The sequence below is a fragment of the Talpa occidentalis genome, unplaced genomic scaffold (genome assembly GCF_014898055.3).
Source record: "Talpa occidentalis isolate TD23 unplaced genomic scaffold, MPIMG_talOcc4v2.1 talOcc4.4, whole genome shotgun sequence".
Lineage (NCBI taxonomy): Eukaryota > Metazoa > Chordata > Mammalia > Eulipotyphla > Talpidae > Talpa > Talpa occidentalis.
In genome coordinates, this window is record NW_023604295.1 from 94,186,080 (window position 1) to 94,208,634 (window position 22,555).

Below are 22,555 nucleotides of genomic sequence, written 5' to 3' on the forward strand. Positions count from 1 at the left end.
TGATTTAATCCTCATGGGTATTTTTATCTCTAATATGTGAATGCTTCTTCACTTAATTATTGGAAGGATAAAATGAAGTGAAATACAGAAGTTACTCTATCTCTCTCAGTCATAGTTTCACCTTTAAAATGGAAACACATAATTCAGGGGGATTTCAGTGAGGATTAAATGAGATAATGTTTACAAAAATACTTAACATCATGCTTAACACATAGTGAATGTTTCATAATAATGAATGCAGGAAATAGAATTTTGAGTGTTCAATAAATGTTGGAGAACCTGACCTCCTTCTCCACTTTCAAGCTTAGGGATTAATAGTTGGTCTTGCTTGCACCTGTTAATGATTATATTTTAATTTTAACTAGATTTCCATCTTTAGTGGTTATTAACCTACTTTTCTCTTATCTTTTTATATCTATTATGACTAAAAGTTTTGCAGATCACACTATTCTTTAGAGCTAAGATTTCATTAGTGAAGATTAAAAGAACCAAAAAATTGGAGAAAGGGTTGAAATTCCCATTAGATCATGAGAATTATTCTCTCTCTCTCTGAAATAGGCTCACAGAAGTGGGATTCAAATTCCTATTTCTGTTTCAGAAGAGAAAGAAAGAAAATGAAATGAGAAGAATATTCACAACTTACTTTTATCTTTAGAACTATCTCAAATTCACTTTCCTCTCAATATTAGGTATAAGAGAAAATTTCTCAAAGCCCACAGACTAATTCATTTCTGACAAGACTTTTCAGGCTAAATTGCAAAGTAATTTAAGATCTCCTTTTCAAGAAAATGCACACATAATTCATAGCAAACCTCCCTTAACTCTTCTTCCCTTTTAACCAATTTTAAACTCAGAGCTCTCTTTGTCGCCTTAAAGTTGAAACTTAATGGACCAGAACCACTTAGGAACCTGTCAAAAGGGTTATTCTGTGCTGGAATTTGTAACTGTTCTTGATGTCATTATCAACCCTCCTCCAACCTAAATCATTGGTGCCTTCATGTCTACCCACAGAAGCACGGCTCCTTCCTCACTGGGTGCTCAGTCATTTCAGTGGCAGAATTTGGGTTACACGGAAAGCGAAGGACCCTACGTCCCACTCTAGGTAGTTCTGGAGTAAGTTGGAAATAGAGTGAGTCAGTGACTTTGGGGGAGAGGTACCTTGAAGCCACATTAGCCAGCTAGCTGGTGCTTGCATTTTATCCACAGCACCTTAACTACTTCGTTCTAGGTTTAAGGATCTCCAACAACAGAGAACTCACGACTCTTTTCTAGAGTTCATTCCACTTTCCATGAGAGCTAAGCATGATGAAAATGTGAAATTGTATATAAAACTTAAATGTCTTCCTATGATGCTGTGTGTTTTTCCTCTCATGCTCACTGCAGCTAGTTCTGCTAAATTCATCTATCTCTTATACCCCTTTCCTCCCTTCCATCTTCCTCTCACTCCTCTTTTTCTGCTGCGGCCTGCTGTTATTTACCAGAACTCGTTTGGATGTCAGCAAGCAGACTGATGAGGTTAGGCCCAGTGTGTGTCTGTGTTGTCTCTTCTCCAGCGTCCTCTGCTGTTAAAGATCTATTTATTTATGCATACAAGAACTGGGGTACAGGCCAGAGGTGTGGGAGGTAAGAGGATTGACCAGATACAAAGTGGGGAACAGAACAGGCAGATTGACTGAAATACACTGCTGAGGGGAGCAGCATGTGAGACAGGAGAGGTCTGCTGCGCCATGTGGGTAACTCCCTGGCCGGGGATCGAACTTGTGCTGCAGTGGCAGCGGATAGCTTCATAGGTTTCATTTTAAGCCCTTGCATGACAAAGGAGGCCTCCTTTGCTGTTATTAAATCCTTCTCCCCTACCACAAACCCTCTAGTGGCTACCCTTTCAACGCCTCCCCGCCACCCAAAAAACAAACAAACAAACAAAAAAAAAAACCCAAAAAAACCAATTCCCAAGTCTTACAAATGATCTGCAAGCCTGTTCCAGTCCCATCTCCAATGCTGCCTCCTATTCTCTCCACTCAACCCTCCAGTCATGCTACTTCCTCCTAGCTCCTTAGACACAATGTGCCAGCTCTGCTTCAGGGAGTAGAAAATGCTCCCAACTTCTTTATATTCAGGATTCCTCTTCATTATCTTTTTCAGAGAAGTCTTTTCTAACTACCCTAACTAAAGTAGTAATCCCATCGCTCTCTACCCTATCCCATCATGTTCCTTAATTTTTCTTTTTTTTAAAGATTTATTTATTTATGCATACAAGAGCTGGGGTACAGGCCAGAGGTACAGAGGATGAGAGGATTCACCAGAGACAGAGTAGGAAACAGAGAGGCAGATTGACTGAAATACACTGCTGAGGGGAGCAGCAGGCAAGTCAGGAGAGGTCTGCTGCGCCATGTGTGTAGCTCCCTGGCCGGGGCTCGAACTCGTGCTGCAATGACTGCGGACCGCTTCATAGGTTGTGTCTCAATCCCTTGTACCACCAGGGAGGCTCAACTCCTTAATTTTTCTTATCAGTCTCCTTCATCAATCAAATATTTATTTGCTTTGCTACTTATGATGTTGTGTCCTCTGCAGGAATAAGGAACTTGAAATCAGAAGCTTTGCTTTTTTTCCCCTGCAGTAGCTTTTGTACCTACAACAATTGCTGCACATAGTAGGTATTCAATAAACATCACTTCATTTAGCCTGCGATTGTATTCTGGGGATAACCAGTCATGGTTCATAACTCACACTTCCTACGAATTCATCTTGTCATTTTCTTTGATGCCAGACATCAAAGTGGCAAAATGATATTGTCAAGAATTTGGAAAATCACTCTGATTTGGATTCTTAGGGAGCAATCATTAGCTAAACAGTCCCCCAGAAACAGAAAGAGTTAATTAATAAGCCTTCCCAAACACACGCTCTACCCTGCAGGGCTGTTGGCCCTTGGGAAGGTGAAACCCTATGGTTCTAACTCAAGCTCAGCAAACTTTTGGCCAGAACCTCTTATTATTAAGAGGCAGCTCTTCTAACCTCCCAGGGTGCCTGGAATGCCCCCAATTCCTGAAGTCATTATGTTTTACAGCAGGTTCTCTTGACAGAGTTTCATTGGCCTTTGGCAGAACATAAGCCAGAATAATGGGCAGGCAGATGCCAGAGTGAATTCCAATGTGTACACACAATTCTTGGCCCCATAAAAATCAATTCCTTATTCATAATTAAGCAACTTCTTGATAAAGGGCAGGTTGGTATAGTTATTAAATGATAAATAATAGATAAGGATTCACTTGTTTCTCTTTTTCTTCTGTTAAGGATTAAGAATTTTAAACACAAAATAGCACTGTAATTAAGTGCATGTGTGTGTGTGTGTGTGTGTGTGTGTTTTCTACTGTGTTTCATACCTGAAGCACGTAGAGCCAACTAAATAGAGCAGCTTTTACAAATTTTCACTGCCTCTGTATATTGTGTTTCTCTTTAAAATGTATCCTTCAAAGCAGAATGACAAAACAAACTAGATGGGTAGAAAAGAAACCAGAAGTACCCTGACATAGGTCAGAGGGCATGTCAATATATAGGCCTTTTCCTGTTTTCCAGAAAATAAAAGTTACTAAAAGGCTGTGTATGTAGATGGGCAGGAATCCCCAGTAATTGGGACCACACACCTCCTAACTGGCTTCTTGGAAATAGAATCAGTCTCATTTCCACCAGCCCCCAACCCCTCTTCTTCACTTCAAAATAAATATATGAAAGTCATGGGGAAGGAAGAGGGTCATCCTTATAGAAATTGCAGCATTTGAGTGTGAAGTTGTTTCTCTTTTCCGTGGGGGTGTTTCCTCTCCCCTCAGTCAACTGGAAAGGATTCTGCTACAATTACATAGACAGGGGCTCCCTGAAAGAAGCAGCCAGTGGCTCATTCCCCAGGTAAGTAAGCTTCGTACAGTAGCAAGTTATAGCAAAGAAAGGGGATGCTTGGATACATCTCTTCAGAGTAGAAGCTCATAAGAACACAAGGACTGGCCTAGAGATTTCTGAGACACCAACTAGAATTGCCTATTTTATCAGGACCTGATGACTCCCTGGTTTGCTGTGTCTGGAGAGTGGACAAGGTGAGCATGCCAGTCTGGTACTCCATGACCTGTGAAGGGTGCTATAGGAGTCCCAAATTAAGGAAACTGGAGGTCAAGAGAGATGAGAGCCCCCCAACCTGTGCAAGCTGCCCTGGATCCAAGTCACAGAAAGGGGCTGGGAATGAATATATAGGTAGTAGAACAGATGGAAGAGTGAATGACGCCTATGAGGTAGTTTTCAACAGAATGGAGGCAATACGATGTCAGTAGAGGTGCACGAGAGCAGGATCAAATAGGCACAACAGTGAGGCCAGAGATTTCTGTCCACCATGGACAAATAATCAACCATATGAGGTGGAGAACTTGGTCCCCATCCTTCTCCCATGAGTCCAACATCAGAGAGAGGAAGAGGAATGCCTCCACTGATCCGTTTCCGTTCTGAAACATCTTTACTATTGTTCTAGAATATTCTGTAGAAAGAAGAATCATGCTTTGAAGATTTGGATTTTAAGCTGGACTTCACTAAGTTTAAATGACTGAAGGGACTTGAATAACAGAATTTGACCAAGGCTTCATTAATGGAATCACACACCCGGCACAAAGAAGGATTCAATGTAGTACAGTTGGAGAGTGATTGGAAAGGGAAAAAAAAAAAATTTCATATATATATAACTAATCAAGAATTCTAATAAACCATGTCAGTAGTTAGAAAATTGTTTGTTAGGGATTAAAGAGCTGGCATTGAAAATGGAAAGTTTTTTGATAGATTGTTGGCTACAGTAACCTTTTTTTCATTTTTTATTTTGGTGTTTAAATTCATCCAAATCATGAAAAGGACACAGTGTGTTTGGTTAATACTTTCCTGCAAAAACTTTTCAAGTTGACAGAGGAGGTGAGACTGGGCTGGGGGACAGAGAAGCAGATGTTTTGATGGGGTGCCCAGGACAGTGGTGGGCTGTGGGAGTTGGGAGGACCAGTCAGTGGAGGGCATCCCTGTGAAAGAACAGCTGGCTGGGACCTTGGGTCATTTCTGTGAGTAATTGCAAAGCAAAACATGTTAGCACTGGCAGTGAAGAATCACAGAAAATGTTACATACTGGGTGATCTCAAGAAAGATTACAAGAATCTCGAGACACGTGGCTCAGTAGGGTCCAGAATGGGAAGGTGGCCAGAGGCTGGTATTGGGGTTGTGATGGGGATATCATTTATAGAATGTTTCCAGACTTAGCACCTCATTGTCACTCTTAGCATCCTTGCAGTACCTTTTTCTCTTTTCCCTTTCAACCATCCTCACTCTGCCTGCTTCTCGCTCTCCTTTTTCACCACTAACATTTATTGAGAGTTTATGCTCCTCAAATTCTACACAAAGCAATTTCTATGATCAAATTATCCCTGATAGCCAGAGATCCCAGATCAGGGACCAGTCAAAATGTAAGAGACCTAAGTGATGACATCTCCCTTCTGTTTCAGCCAAGGTGTTGGTAGTTCATCTAATTTAAGATATTTGAGAACTAAGCCAAACTCTGTTTAAGAGGGAAAAAAAAGAGAAGGAGCAAGAAGAGGAAGAGGAGGAAAGACACATTATTTGAAGAAGACTGATTTTATATAAGAAATGTTTGCCTAGTTCCTACCCCCTAGCTACCACTTGAAGTGCTTTATAAATGTTAATTCATTTTGTTCTCATAGCAACCTTATGTGATAGGTACTATTATTATCATCCTTACTCTATAGGAAACTGAGGTATATATAGTTTAAGTAACTTGCTCCGAATCACACCACCAGTACATGGCAGAGCTGAGATTTGCACCCAGATCTCAGATTCAAATTCTAAGCTCTTAACACTCCCAAAACTGCCAGGCAGCTCCTCGCAGAAGCATCATGACAACGAAAAGATGATTTGTTGAGAAACACTGTAGTCATGACTGTGTCTTTAAGTCTTAAATAATACACTAAACAACATGCTCCAATTTGTGTAGGTTTCATCAAAGGAATTTAGGTTTTTTCATCCATTTCATAGTTTTTGCAAAAAAGATAGTGTACCTATTTATTTCTGAGAATGCATGCAATACACTATGATCACACTAGTTTTTGCTGAATAATCTGTTCTCAGAATGAGTCAATATCCTGGACTTATTTCCAATTTATGAGCTGAATATTCAAAACCCCACTATGTACCTCTGGTTATGTCATTTTCAAGGATATTGGTTCTATCCAACTCAAATATTCTTTCCCAGAAATATGGGGATTATAGATCCATCTTCAGGAGCTTATGCTACAAACAGTGGCTATTCAGAGTGGTGTCCCCAAGAAACACATGGATTAACCACACAGGATAGTAGAAAGTCCACTTCCTCTTTTCCTACTCTCTTCTCTGTGGTATTTGCATCCAATAAGGTTCAAGCATCTCTCTTGTGGCAGAAAAATATTCCTTTTAAGTCCAAAAGGCTGAAATTGCAGAACTTGGGCTTCCCTGGTGGCCTAGGGGTTAAGTCTCAGTGCTACCACTGCTACAGCCTGAGTGTGATCTCCGGACAGGGAGCTAACCTACATGGCACAGCAGACCTGTCCTGTCTCACCTGCTGCTCCCCTCAGCAGTGTATTTCACTAAAATCTGCCTGTTCTGTTCCCCACTCTGTCTCTGGTGAATCCTCTCATGCCCCCACACCTCTGGCCTGTATCCCAGTTCTTCTCTGCATGAATTTTTTTTTTTAATTTGCAAATTTGTATTTCTTCTTTTATTGATTGAAGATGGAAAACCCCACACACAGGTGGGAAAAAAAAAAAAAAAAAAAACGATTGCTTCAGAAAAGCACCCTTGCCCAGCTGCTCTGTACTCCAGAGGCTGTGTTGCACCTGAAATGGTGCTCCTTCACCAGAAGGTAGAGCCTGGAGGAACAGCTTCTTAGAATCTTGGCAGTGGGGACAGATGTCACCTACTTCAGTTACAGGCCCCAGCTTTCTTGGCCATTTCTGCCCAGAAGCCTGAGGGCTCTGCTCGCAGTCCAGTCCCCACTACACCTGAGGAATGCGGCTCAGGCTCAGTCTCTGTGTCTGTGGTCCTCCCTGGGCAGACCCCTGCTCAGGCTGTTGAGGATGCTCCCTGCTTCCTTGAGCCACAGAGCCAAGAGCTGGCACAAAATGGGACAACTGGTTAGTGACATTCCTATGGCCATTTCCCTGGGGCACCTGCCCCCTGCACTTGCTCCCTAAGGACCCTCCAGTTCCTATGTGAAAGTCACTGGCCCCACTGCAGAAATCTCCAAACATGAGGTGCTGGGAAGGGAGCTACATCCCCTTTGCTTATAGCTGGAACCGAGGCTGGTGCAGTCACCACACTGCGCCTGTCTCTGTGAGGCTAGTGGAAGTTCCCAGCAGAATGTGGTTAATGACAGCGATGAGCATCAACATTCATTGTGAGCTGATGTACATAATAAACACTCAATGAATGGCCTCATAATCCATAATTATGCATATGTGTTGTAAGTGTACCTCGTCTCCTCTCACATTTCTGCAGGATAAGTACTATTATTATTTCTATTTTATAGATGATGACCTGAGCACGAGCTCGATGAAGCAACTTATTTAGGCCCTAGAACTCTTGAGGGTCAGTTCTTTGAGATTCAAGTTAATAGGCTCACTGTCACCCTCAGGCTTACACTGATGACAATGAACATACATATCACGGGACTGCAGAGTCAACATCTAATAAAATATTTTGTAGGTGATGACTCATTTCAGGAGATGATCAGCTTTTGTGAGCCTTCTTTTTTCCTGCCATTTTCCCTGTTTTCCCTTTTACTTTCTAGTCATCCTGACTTGATTCCATCAACCTTTCTATAACTTCCCAGCATCAAGCCGTTTTCTGGGCACACAAAGAGTGACAGGATATGGGCCAGGCCCAGCAAACTTGAGGAGCAAGAGCCAGGTATGAAAGATTTTAGCCAAGAGTCCTGAGTCATCCTGCTAATGGATGAAAGAGGGGGTGCCGTGGCCCCGGAGACAAACCTGGCTGTCGTCATTGTGTACAGGAAGGTGCTGCCCGAGTTCCTTTCAGGCATGAAATTAAAGATTCCAGTACCTGAACTGCTAGTGCCCGGACAGTCAGTGCAACATTCACTCTGCTCCCCTCACCTGGGTTCATGTTTCCTTTCCGTAAGATACCCCTTTTGTTGAGAGAGAAAACAAGAAATCTACACTTTGAACTTTAGGTGTATGATCTTACTTTCTCTATTCACCAGTTTATTTCTTATTAAAAATAAAAGGAAAGGAGGAAATATTATTGCTTGCCCTGTTTGCCTTTGCAGAGATGTTATAAAATCAATTAAGTTATAGTGAAGGCAAAAGAGGACCAAATTATGGAAACAGAAGGACTTTTGTAGATCCCTAACATGGAATTTAAAGCTCTGAGTGGTACTGCCTACCCACCTCGACCCCTGAACAGGTGCCCGCACACATGTTCTCTGTGTTGCGCCTCAAGTTACCCACTCCTTGCCTTTGTTATGTTCTTCCAATGCCGGGAGTGCCCTCCCCACATCCTCGTTCCTGACTCGCCGCCTTGCTTAAATGCCATCTAGCCTGTTCTAAAATAGTGCCCTTTCCTCATTTGCTCAATTAAATATCTATCTCTCACAAAACTACACTCAGCATCTGTGATTAGAACTAGCTGTCAGGGCCTCCTTGGTGGCGCAAGGGGTTAACCACAGTAGTGTGAAGCTATCCGCAGCCTCTGCAGCACCAGTTCAATCCCCGGCTGAGTTCAAGCCTCAGCCAGCAAGGGAGCTAGCCACATGGCCCAGCAGACCTCTCCTGTCTCACCTGCTGCTCCCCTCAGTAGTGTATCTCAGTAGATCTGCCTGTTTTCCCCACTCTGTCTTTGGTGAATCCTCTCACCACTACCCCACATCTCTGGCCTGTACTCCAGTTCTTGCATGCATACATGCATAAATAAATCTTTTTTTTAAAAAAGAGCGGGCCTCCCCGTTGGCGCAGCTGTTGAGTGCTGGGTTGCGAGGCTGCCCGCAGCCTCTGCAGTGCCGGTTCGATCCCCGGCTGCTCCCCGACCACTGGAGGAGGGTCCCACATGGTGCGCAGACCTCTCCTGCCGCCCGCTGCTCCCCTCAGCAGTGTACTTCGGTCCTTCTGCCTGCTCTGCTCCCCGCTCTGGCTCTGGTGGATTCTCTCGCCCTCCCGCGCTTCTGGCTGTATCCAGTGCTTGTATGAATAAATAAATAAATCTTAAAAAAAAATTAAAAAATAGAAAAAAGAGCTAGCAGTCATCTAAACTTAGGATTCTTTGCTTAGATATGCCCTGCAAAATTTGAATAAAATGTTGAACCATATTCTGCTTCTCTTCTAATCTATTCCCTTCCCTGCTGGCCTCCAACATCCTACACTCAATGCATCAATTGGCCCATAGTGGGGACCCAGCACATGCATTCTGGGTAATTTAAGGGGCATCAAATTCAATGGACACATCTCCATAGATCTAGAGGAATTAAGCATTCCCTTCAGTTAAGTCAAATATCACAGGTAGGGTATGAAGTTTGACTGTCATCTGTTGGGTGGGGATCAGTGCCCTGGAAAAGAACCTTTCCCCAAATGCAGACTGAGAACAAGTGCAATAACTCAGATGATTTTAGGTGATGCACAGTTAAATTTTCTTTTTTCTTTTCAAATTGAGTAATTATACCATCTCATATGTATTTAAAAAAGAAATATAATTAGACATCAAAATTATGATTTCATGAAAGTTCTTTAATAAAAGCTCTTGAGTTTGGATAAAAATGAGTTGACTTAAAGAAACACACTACCTATTAACAGTGGTACAGGCTATGGCCAGGTGATGTGATGATAGTGAGTTAAGTTGGGAAAACTTCAAGATAGAGAAAACAGTTTAGGGGAGGAGTGTGGAGGTGGAGTTGCTGGTGAAGAGGTGCCTGGTCAGATCAATAGGTAGTGGCTTCAGGAATTGACCAAATTATTTACAAAGCTGGGTTATTGCATGAAAAAGAAAACAAAACTTTATTTGAAAAGCAATACAAACAGAAGCTTTCTCATTGTTGTTTCTTTTTTGCAATGACGAAATATGCTCGTGAATGTCTCCTCACACATCCCTCAATCTTTGCAGCTATGGGCACCAAGTTTCATAACAGCAATGGGGTTTAATCCCTTTCCCAGAACTTTCATGTACAAAGGAGCAAATATGAGTTTACTTTTCCTTTTTCTGCAAAGCACAACACTTTACAAAAGGTAAAAAACTTCAAAGACAATCCTTTCCTTGCATACATTTCAGAGTTCCATTCGAGATCCACATTCATCTTCCTTATCCAATTACATGATCAAAGCAGAAGTGTTTGGCCTACTTTAGGGATTTTAAGACATCTAGGGAAAAAGCTAAGAACATTTGAAAGTACCTTTTTTTAAGCCACATATCTTCCTGTAGGAGCATTGGTATCCACACCCCCTACTCTTCTCTCTTAACTAGTTTCTAGATATAAAAGTTACTTCAGAAGGTTAACATGCTCAAATCATCCAAACCATAAAAGATGAATTTATGTCTCTTAAAATCCATCCTAATCTCCAGTCATTGTGTTTAGTGTACTTGATACTCTCTGCACTGCTGTAAAGTCCCTTATAGAACTTATTGCAAAATTCTTGACTTTTCCTGATTAGTTTTAAAGAGCTCATATTAAAATAAAAACTGCAACAACAACAAGCAGCAACTGAAATGTGTCTTCATTAGTCGCCTCAAAGTTACCGGTTCTCATACATCTGTTCATTTTAATGCTACAATATGGAGTTCATGTTTTTCCTAAAATATGAACTCGTCCTTCATATTACCACTGAGGGATTTCAGGCCCTGATTTACAAAAAAATAGTAAAGATGATGTCCTCAAAAATATTTAAGTGAACAGACTGCCTATTGGAAGATTGATTTTTTTCTATGGAAATGAACATGTTGACAGTCACCAGAATTAGGGTATAAAAGATGACCTCGGGCAGCTGCTGCCATTTGTTTCAGTGGGAAAATGAGGGTTTTGTCTCTCCCTGGGGATTATTACCAGGACGCTCTGAACATGGTCTGGCTCTGTTTCTGAAGGGTTACACTGGAGACGAGCAATGTTTTGTGGTTTATGACAAGATCACAGCAGAATATTTTGTGCAGGCTATGATTTGTATTGCCCATTTGTGCACAGGCCATAAAAGTGCACTTTTTATCAGGAACATTTGTGAATATATAACAGCACTAAAGACATATGGCCACTAAATAATTCACAGTTATCTATCTCCTCAGCAGATTCCTTATACACCTACCATGTTTTAATGCCTAGTTTGCTCAGAAACAAAATTCTTTACAACCCTTCCGATATAAAAATGTTTACTGACTGGCAGCAATATATGGATACCATGGGATTGGGCTGTAAGTAAAGAGGAAGCTTTCTTCCTTTCCCTGTCTCATCTGTTCCTCCTAAACTCTTTCCAGCAACACCTAACTTTTATGGGAGAAGGCACCCATGCCGAAAGTGGGTGCTAGCTCTGACCTCTGGCATTTGGATTATAAAATGGAAGTTGTCGACTAATCCTCACCCTCTTCTCATTTCAGCTCTATCTCCATTTACAGTCCCAAGGAGAACCCAAATGCATTTGATGCAGCGGCATTCTTCCAGTCCGTGGGAAATTTCCTGGGGATCTTCGCGGGCTCATTTGCAATGGGGTCTGCATATGCAGTTGTCACAGCACTGATATCCTTTGTCTGTTCATAGAAAACTGGGAAGTGTTACGAACTGTTAAAGTCCCTGGGATGTTTCTGAGTATGGGCAACCTCCAGGCCAGAAAATGACTACATTTTCTAATTCAAGTGTGATAAAATGCTGCTGGAGCCATTCTGGTTCTCAGTCTTTCTTAGGCCGTAATTGGTACCAGTGGCAGAAGGGACTAGGCTCTTTCCTTATTCAAAACTAGTTTTAGTATTACTGATACTGTCTGACCTAGGCTATCTAGAGTCTTAAGAAAGTTACCAACTTGGAAAATAGGTAGACACATAGACATCAGGATTGGCTATACTAGGGTCAAGGGGAAGAACTGGAGATTCAAAGTCAAGAATGAGACAGGATTGATTGGGAGTGATAAACTGGATATTCTCTGCCTCCTTTTCATACTTGTGTCAATCACTAGCTCATGGCAGTGGCTAAGTCAAAGATGAATGTGGGTTTAAGTAAGTTTCCAAAGCTATTTTATAGAAGGGGACCAAAAAACAATGTAGAAATGACATGCTTGCCACATCGGGCAATGGTGTTTCACATTCCCTCTTTTGTTTAGGGAGTATAGCGTGGGAGGACAGCTAGAGTTTCTAGAAGATTTGAGTCACAGAATGAGGTTGGTGTCATGGATTGATCACTCAGAGCATTCAGATGGACAAAAGTAAGTCGCAATTGAGGAAGAAAGCCAAAAGACCAATGCCAAGTGTGAGGGCTAAATGAAGGTCACCAAGAAGAGACTGAGCAAAGAATCAAGGGTCAAACATCTTGGGGAAAAGAGAGGGAACAGGATACAAGAAGCATCATGGTCTCAGACAAAGAAAGCAAAATCTTTTTCTATTGGAGACTGGCCCAGAGATTCACTGAGTAGTTGCTAAAGAGTTAGGTTCTACTAAGATTTCAAAAATAATCAGAAAATGTTTAAAACATGGGTCTTGTCTTCAACTAGTCTGTCTTCAACTAAACATGGAAAGACAAGCTCTACAATAAGAGTTGGATAAAAAGTGAATTCCAAGACCATAGCCAATTTATTACAACTATAAAAATTCAAATGACACTGTGACTATAATAGTTCAATAGATGAGTTGCCAACCTTTTCTGGAAAATAATTTTAAAAGCAGCACAGCGTGCAGAGTGGGACTTGGATTTGCCTGAAAGGTAGGCTAAAAGCTAAGGCTACACACTCAGAAGACAAGAATTCATTAAGGTGTGGAGATGGGACTGATAGAACATTTGACACATGTGCTTGAGAAGACCAGAATGTCCAGAATGGTGAGCTGAGGGGACAGAGATGGGATCGAGTTGGCTTGTGGAGGTTTCTTCATTTTATGACATAAATGAAGAATTGGTATATAAGATGATTCAGAAAAGGAGAATGATTAGAATAGATGGAAAGTGTGATGATGAACTGTGGGGGAAACATCAGGCAGGGGACCAGGTTTTAGAGGAAAGAATCTTGAAGACTTAATTATTGGTTGGTTATAAGAGACAAAGAATAGAAGAGAATAAAGACCTCTTTATCCAAATTATTGTCCTGGAAACTCTGGAGAATGTCGTCTTTATTGATAGAAATTAAATAAATTGAAAAAAGGGCTGATTTCTAACAAAAATAATGATCACTAATCTAAACAGTACCTGTAATATGTCAGGCCCTCTGCTGTTTGTTTTATATGAAATATCTCAGTTAATATTCACCATGATTTTATCATACGTAACTGTTTGTGTAAGCTGACACCATGAAATAGGCGCCCCTGTGGAACTGACTTCTAGAATCTATATATTCCTAACTACCAAATAATTCTGTATTTTTGATATTTTGTCCTTTCTAAGACTTTACAAAACATTTTTAATATGCTTCACCTCATTTTATTCTCCACACTCTAGGACTATGTATTCTTCTTATTGCCAGTTCACGTAGGATAGGAATTAGTCCCAGAAGGGTTAACATACTGCTCAGAAATCACATAGCCAGTGACTGATGGAGCTAACCCTAAGATGAAGATTTTCCAGCCCAGGAGTCATGGACTACTACTAAATTGTCATGGTCTGTTCTGGTTTTCTGTCTAACATCTCCTAATGTGAGGAATAAAAAATTCTAGAGGAATAAAAAATGCAACAAAATATCTACATCTACATCTATATATATGACTGCACATACAGCATATATATATATTCAGTATACATATATATATATATGTATAGCACACACACACACATATACTATACAATTGCAAAGTAACCCTTTTGCATCAATCCTACATTCCTGATCATCTCTCTCCATAACACATCCGCTGCATGACTGGGATCACTATGCCTTTCTTCTATTTGCAATTTATAGACTATCAATCATCATCCCAGGTAAAATGAGCCATTGCCTGCCAAAGGGTATCTCGATTGACCTAGAAATAACATGTCTTTCCTTCATCCTACTTCTACCAAGAGGCCTAAGCAGTTGCCCTATCACTGAACATAAATTTCCTTCTGATCCAATTTCCATCTCTAGGAGAGCAGTTTCATCAAAGTCATCTGTCCACAGACTAGCACTCCCCAGGGAACAGCCGATGCTCTTACTGTACCCCCACCTCAGTCACGCTCTCCTTGCCTTTTCTTTCCCAGATCTGCTGCTGCCTCCTGAGGGGCACACCCCAAGTGTTGAAGCCCAGCCAAAGGATTTTGTACCCACAGTTAGTTGATATTATCTCTTAGTAAGACACTTTTTTTTTTAATTTGAACAGAAGCTTGTGTTTATTCCAGCGTGCTCAGCCCCCCATGAAGCTCATGCTAGCCTTTGAAGTAGATCCCAGTGAGAGTTACAACCTTCCAGTCAGGTATGAAAATCAGTTCTCTTATTCTAGAAGTGTCACAACGCAGTTCATTTTTCTCAGTCAAGAAGGAAATTTATGTCCAAAGCAGTTGATGTTTTCCTTAACACGTTTTTGTCACTTGACCAAATTTACCAAACTGTGTGAGTTCCCGATGCTGGAGACAGGCCTGTTTTTCCTCTTGTCTTGGAGTGCCTTCCTGTCTGCCGAGGCCGCCGGCCTAACAGGTCAGTGCTTCATCCAGCAAAAGAGCTGGATGTGTGAATAAGTGTGTGTGTCCCTGGGTGGACTCCACTCTGTTCCTGCAAGAGGTGAAATGGAGTCTCTAAATATAGGTTTGTGCCTGAATCTGCCTCTCCTGGGCACCTGAGGGAGAAAAATAATGATAACACATGCATTTGGTACTCAACAACTTCACCGAAATTCTCCAAAATGCCATTTCCTCTTCTCTCCTTGCTGGTTAGGAAAGGATGCTGAAATCTACAAAATACTGATTTATAGCAGTGATGGATGTCTTTACAAATGGAAATGTTGAAGGGACGCACGCTGCTTTATATAAAGGGGTGGCCGCTTTCCATGGGCTGTTAAAAGCAAGAACTCATATAAGCGGTCTCCACAGGGGGTTGTGCAGCACACACATCAGTGTCCAAGGTCTTTGCATATGCTCCGTGGCAGGTCAGAAAACAAAGAGCTCTAATATGTAGGCTTTACAGCTTAATATCTCCAACCATAGAAGATCCATATATAGAATCCTCTGAGGTGGAACAGTTGATAGAGAGAAGGGCATTCCCTAAGGTCCCAAGGGCCATGGATCTTACGATCTGAATTCAACAATTAGATTACTTTCCTGCAGCAGCCGGAGTTTGCGCTTGGATAGCTGCAATGATTGGGTGCTTTTCCATGTAGAAGAATCACTGTAGCTCTGAGCAAAATGTCAAAGCCATTTCTCTCTTTTGGCCTAGTTCTTGGCTTCTCCCAGGTTTCAATCCTTGGTCTCTTGCTGCTCACTACACCTTAATTGACATTCAAATGGTGGGAATCTCCCTGGAAATGTTAACTGGTAACAAGGCATGCCTCCCTGGGTGTTTGCATTTTTAAAGATGGTACTTTAAGTGTAAAGAATAATAAAAGTTGACATATATTGGAGTTATACCAAGAGCCAGGCGCTGACTAATTGCCTTTCACGGATATTCTCATTAACTTACAGAACAACTCAAAGTTAGAAACTATACCCAGCTTACTTGGCCTATAAGTGCTGGGGCTGGGATTTAAAAGTAGGAAATCTCAGGCATCAAGCATTGCTTCCTTGAATAAATTTCCATCTGTGGCTGATCAGGACAGAGTACGAAAATATGTGTGGCCCCAGAAGCCTGCCTGGTCCACTTGCTCTGAGACTGGTTTTGACTTCCTGTGAAACCCATGGCAAATGGTGTGTCATGCTCTGACAACTACCTAACTTACTGCAGAGCTAGAGGGGGCAGCTATTCCCACAGACTCTCGATATGTCTGTTGCTGCAAAGAAAACAGTGCTACTGGTTCTTATGCCACTATAATGAAGGCCATTACAAGAGTCCGCCATACTGATCCATGGATCCAGATTATTCCAACGCAAGATCTATTATGTTCGTGTTTTACAATGTCAGAAGTTGCTCAATGTCTTATGCATTCCAGAGAAAAAGATACCAGGATCCCTTAAATGAAATAATGTAGGCAAATAATTTACATCAGTCATTCACAAAATTTGGGTTCTCTTTACTCCATACCCCACATTCTATGTTCTATTTATGATTCACTTGATATTTTTCAGTCTACTCCGAACATTGTGATACACACACACACACACACACACACACACACTCACTAATCTTTAAAAATTGTTCATTTTGTGTTTGAAAATTTTCTTTCTATTTTCTGGTACATTTCACTAAGGTCTCATTTTATTAACTACTTTAGAAATTATAGTGCCTTGTTTTGTATATTTTGAGGCACCTTCATTTAGTGGATAATACATTGATGAATGTTATCTTGTCCTCATCTATTGATCTCTTAATCATTATATAATATCCATCCTGTCTCTTGTTATATTTTTTAGCTGAACATCTATTTTGTCAGATATAAGTATGACTACCCCCCAGCCCTTATTGAGTATCTTGTGCTTATAAGATTGTTGCCAACCATTTACTTTGAGACTATGCTTATTTTTGAAGGTCAGATGGGTCTCTTGGAAAAAAACAGAAAGTTGTTTTTTTTTTAATCCAATCAGCCACCCTGTACCTTTTAATTTGTATTTTGGACCCATTTATGTTTAGGGTGATTATTGATTTATGAGGGCTTCTATTGTAATTTTTTCTTTAGTTTTTGAGTCTACTTGTTCAATTTTTTTTGTGAGTTTCCTTTCCTTTATTTTAGGTAGAAGAGTTCCTTGCAACACGGCTTATATAGGAGGTCTAGTGTTTGCAAACTCCTCAGTATTTGTCTAGAAGTCCTTTATCTCTTCCTCATCTGAAAAGAAGTCTTGCAAGATATAGTATTACTGCTGGCAGTTTTTTATCCTTCAGTATTTTGAATATGCCATTCAAGTCTCTCATTGCCTATAGAGTCTGTGCTGAGAATTCTGATGGGTGTACTATTCTATGTACTACCTGCATTTTTCCTACCTGCCTTTAATATTCTTTATTTTAAACTCTTGGTGGTTTCACTATTGTGTGTCTTGATTTAAGTATCATTGCATTAGATAACTGGGTATTCTTTTTAGGTTCATGGACTGGTATATTTATTTTCTTCACCAGATATGGGAAGTTTTTCCCTATTATTTATTTGAAAAGTTCTCTGTCCCTCTCTCTCCTTTCCCTTCTAGAATATCTGTTGTACTTATGTTGTCTTTCCTAATGGAGTCAGATAGTTCTGAGTGCTTCCTCATTTTCTTTTTACATCTTATTTCTCTTTTTTCTACTGTTTTCTAGTGTTTGTGCATTACTATCAAGGTCACTGATTTGACCCTTTATTTGGTCTAATCTGCATTCCTAGCTTACTCTCCTTTTCTTTATCTCATTTCTTGAGGATTTTACTTTCTGAATCTCTTAATATTATACACAAAAATTGAATTTCTACCTTTTGTTCACTTATTTTCCTTCTGAGCTCATTCATTTTTCTGAATTTCATTGTATCTCTTTGATGAGTTTTTCTGAATCCTCTTGTATGACTTTGACTTTGCTTTCTGAATTTTCTTCAATCTTTTTTTTGTTTTCTTATTTAAGCATTTAAAATTTCTGATATGGAAATAAAGTCTTCCATGCATTTGTGGTTGACAAACATAAAAATAGACATTTTCAGCAATGCAATAATAAAAAGCAATTTCAACACCCCATTTATATAAATAGATTAACCAGACAAAACTATCAACAAGGAAAACAATAACCTTCAATGAGAAATTAGCCCACATGGCCCTAATAACCATTTATAGGGCACAACATTCAAAAAAAAATCTCAGTACACCCTTTTCTCAAATGCACATGGAATATTCTTCAGAATATACCTCAAGTTGGATCACCAAAAAGTCAATAAATCCAAGAAGATTGAAGTCATATGAAGTATCTTCCCTAGAACTCAACTGTAAAATGTGGGGAAAAAACCTAATATGTAAAGATGAGGCAACGTGCTACTGAATGACTATTAGACTAGTGAAGAAATCAAAGAAGAGCTTAAAGAAATACCTGGAGATGAACAAAAAGATAGGCATTACCAAAATCCATAAAATGCAACTGAAACAGTACTCTGAGAGAAATGTATAGCAATGTAAGTCTACATCAAGAAACAAGAAAAAAAAAACTCAAATAATCTAATCTAATACCTTAAGGAATTAGAAAATAGAACAAGTGAAAGCAAAAGCTATTAAAGGAAGAAAATAAAAATTAGAGTATAAATTAATAAAATCAAACTCCAAAAGATAGTACAAAAAAATCAATGAAGAAAGAAGCTGGTTTTTTTTTAAGGTAAACACAACAGACGTGCTTTTAGCTAGACTAAGTAAAAAGTAAGAAAATGCTAATAAATGGAAACAGAAAAGAAAGAAGAGACATTGCAGACATTTTTTACATTAGTAAATTAGATAGACAAAAAAGAAATGGACAAATTCTTAGAAACATACTGTGATTCATTGATGTATCAGAAGAAACTGAAAATCTAAACAGACCAATTAATTAAATCCAAAGAAATTGAACAGAATTAGAACAGCACTCAAGATGGTGTCAGAGGAGGTCACCTGCTTTGTTTCTCAGAGATTAATGTAAAGTACTCCAGGCAGGCACTGAATTCAGAGAATCCTGTGACTTGGGGCAAAACTAAAGCATACTGAGAACCTCAGAGGCCAAACATTCAACAAGAGAAATGCTAAGGAAATTCAACTAAACAACAAAATGAAATGGAGGTATAGAGAAAGGAGCCTGGAAAAAAAGTAATCAGGGAGGAAACCTTGACTCAAACCCCTGCTCCTGTGATAGGGCAACCCCAGAGATGGGAGAGCTGCTTAATGTGGACCAAACTGTGGGGACATATGTGCAGCAGAGTTGGGGTGAGCCAGGTGGGCAGGTTCCCCAGTGAAGAATAAGTGCAGAAAGGTGAAACTCCCTCTTGCCACATCCCTCTGGACTTTGGCTGATATAATGAAATTGTGCTTGAAAATGCCTAAAATGATCATTGTAAAGTTGTACTAAATCCTTGTAGGCAGACTGCAGAGACACAGGTCAGAAATCCAGAGAAGAGGGACATCAGTGTACCATATCAAGTTCATTAACAGACACCTCCCCCCAGAAGAGGCAGAAACAAAGTAGTTCTCCCAGACATACAACACTATCTCTGTACACTTAAAACAGGAGATGAAAATATGAAAAGATGGATATATATAACAAAAGCAACTTCAGTCCTCAGGGGAAGACTTCATCACAGGGAGAGAGAGAACAAATCTGTAGAAACCAATCATGAACATGTAAGATCTTTTCTTTCTATCGGATGAAGAGTTCAAAATTGTCATCATAAAATAAATTCCAAGTAATAGGAGAAAACAGAGAAAAACTGACCTAAGATTTGCAAGAAAACTCAGGAAAACAAATTAATGTTTTCAGAAATAAAACTGATGAATGGAAGATTGAAATTGGAAATGCAGGATATAAAAGGATCAAAAGAGGCAATAAAAAATTCTGGAGAAATTTATGAACAGTATAACCAAATGTAAAACTGAATCAGTGACTTCAAAGTCCATAATGCACCAAAGAAGCAAGGTGGAAGAATAAGAGAAATATGAAGCAAAAAGAATGAACAAACCCTTTGAGGATTATCTGACCCCATGAGAAAGGCAATATAAGGATATTGGGTATTCAAGAAGGGGATAAAAGAAAGAAGGGAGCAGAGAATTTATTTAAAGAAATAATAAAAAAAAAATTCCCAAACCTGGGGAATTAACTAAATATTTAAGTTCATGGAGTGAAAATAACACCTGCTTTCCTATATCAAATGAGACCTATGTCAAGACATATTGTTGTGAAATTTCCCAGAGTTCAAGAAAAAGAAAGAATATGGAAGGTGGCTAGGGGAAGGAAAAGATAACCTAAAAAGGAACCAAGATCAGGCTTACATCACACTTCTCTTAAGAAACACTATGGACAAAGAGAAAATGGAATTACATGATCAAACTACCAGCCAAGAATACTATATCCTGAAAGTCTCTCCTTTGGATATGAGGAAAAAATTAAGGCCTTCTCAGGGAAAGGAACTGAAGGTGTGTGTAAACATTAGGTATTCCCTCCAGGAAATTCTGAAAGGAGCTCTCATATCTAAATCAAGATGAACATCCACAAAGAACTGTATAAGGAAATAGATAGAACCACTAAATTAAAGATAACATAGCAGTAGCAGACCTTATTATATCAGTAATCACAAAAATGTAAGTGGACTGAACTGACCAATCAAAAGGCACAAAATGATTGGTTGGATAAGAAAAGAGAATCCAACTTTCTGCTATCTCCAGGAAACTTATCTGAGCTCAAAATATGACCATAAGCTCAGAAATGGGGTGGGAAAACAATCCTACAAGCAAACTAAGGTAGGCAACCATACTTGTGTAAAAAAAAAAGATTTTCAGCTAAAAAGGCAAGAAAAAACAGAAATGAATACTATATAATGATAAAGGGAACAATACATCATGAAGATATAATGCTTATCAATATTTATTAATCAAATGAAGAAGCAAAGATTACATAAAGCAATTACAATCAAGTCTGAAACAGTCATTAAAACTAACACATTAGTGACCATGGGCTAAAACATGTCATTTCCAATAGACATATCAATGAAGCAGAAATTAAAGATGGACACAATAGCATTAAGCAAAGAATTAGACCACATGGGCTAAATAGGTCACTGCACCCAAAAAAAGCTGAATACATATTCTCAAGTGTGCAAAGAACATTCTCCAGGATCAACCACATACAGGGTCACAAAACAAGTATCAATATATTCATGTAGACTGATATCATACCAAGCATCTTCTTTGACCACAATGGTATCAAAATAGAAATCAAACAGAAAAAGAAAACAGGAAAAACCTTTTAGCATGTGGAGACTGAACAACATATCACTGAATGACTGTTGAGGAAATCAAGAAAATGTTAAATGAGGAAATCAAGAAATTGTTAAAAAATACCTGGGGACAATTAAAAATAAGGACACAACCTACCAGAACTTATGTGACACAGGAAAAGCAGTACTTTTAAAAATAAGGAAAGTATATAACAGGAAAGTATGTAACAACATAAGCCCACATCAAGAAACAAGAAAGAACAAATAAATAATCTTACTCCTGACCTTAAGAAACTAGGTATAGAAGAACAAACAAAACCAAAGCCCATAGAAGAAATAATAAAAATTAGAATAGAAATAAATGAAATAGAAATAAAAAAAGACAGGGCCTCCTTGGTGGTGCAAGGGGTTAAGCACCACACTATGAAGCAGTCTGCAGCCTCTGCAACATGAGTTCTATCCTCCGCCAGCCAGGGAGCAACACACATGGTGCAGCAGACCTCTCCTGCCTTGCCCACTGCTCCCCTCAGCAGTGTATTTCATTCAGTCTGACTGTTCTGTTCCCCACTCTGTTTCTGGTGAATCTTCTCACCCCCTGCATCTCTGGCCTGTATTCCAGCTCTTGTATGCATAAATAAATAAATCTTAAAAAAAAGAAATAAAAAAGACAGTCCAAAAGATTAATGAAACCAAAAGCTGGTTCTTACAAACAAAATAGACAAACCTCTAGCTAGCCTCACAAAGGGAAAAAAAAAAATCAAGTAAATAGAATCAGGAAAAAAAAACAGAACAAAAGTTACAACAGACAAAGAAATTCAGAGCATCATAGACATTGCTATAAACATCTGTATGCTAGTAAGTTCAATAACCTAGAAGAGGTGGACAAATTCTTTGAAATATACAACCATATGTGACTGAATCAGGAAGAAATAGAAAACCTGAACAGATCAATTACAAACCACGAAATTGAACAGTAATCAATAGTCTCCCATAAAACAAAAGTTCAAGCCCAGATGGTTTCATTAGTGAGTTCTTCCAAACCTTCAAAGATTAATTAATACCTATCCATCACAACCTCTTCCAAAAAACAATGCAGAAGAGGAAATGTTTCCAAATATATTCTGAGGCCAATATCACTTTGATACTAAAACCAAACTAGGAAGTCACATGCACAAAAAAAGCCTACAGACTAATTTCCATGATGAAAATAGATCAAAAATTATCAAGAAAATCTTAGCAAACAGAATTCAATAATGCATTAAAAGGATCATATACTATGACCAAGTGGATTTATTTGAGGGACACAAGGATGGTTCAACATCCAAAAATAAATCAATGAAATTCACCACATAAATAA

The 22,555-nt window shown here is 39.4% G+C and overlaps 1 protein-coding gene across 1 annotated transcript in view; it reads left to right on the forward strand.

Annotated features, from left to right (window-relative positions):
• SLC9A9 (solute carrier family 9 member A9) overlaps positions 1-22,555 on the forward strand; it is a 630,868-nt gene that overhangs the window by 289,525 nt on the left and 318,788 nt on the right. The window contains exons 7-8 of the mRNA XM_054700753.1: positions 11,650-11,788; positions 14,747-14,852. Of these exons, the coding sequence (XP_054556728.1) occupies positions 11,650-11,788; positions 14,747-14,852 (245 nt within the window). The remainder of the gene's footprint in view (positions 1-11,649; positions 11,789-14,746; positions 14,853-22,555) is intronic.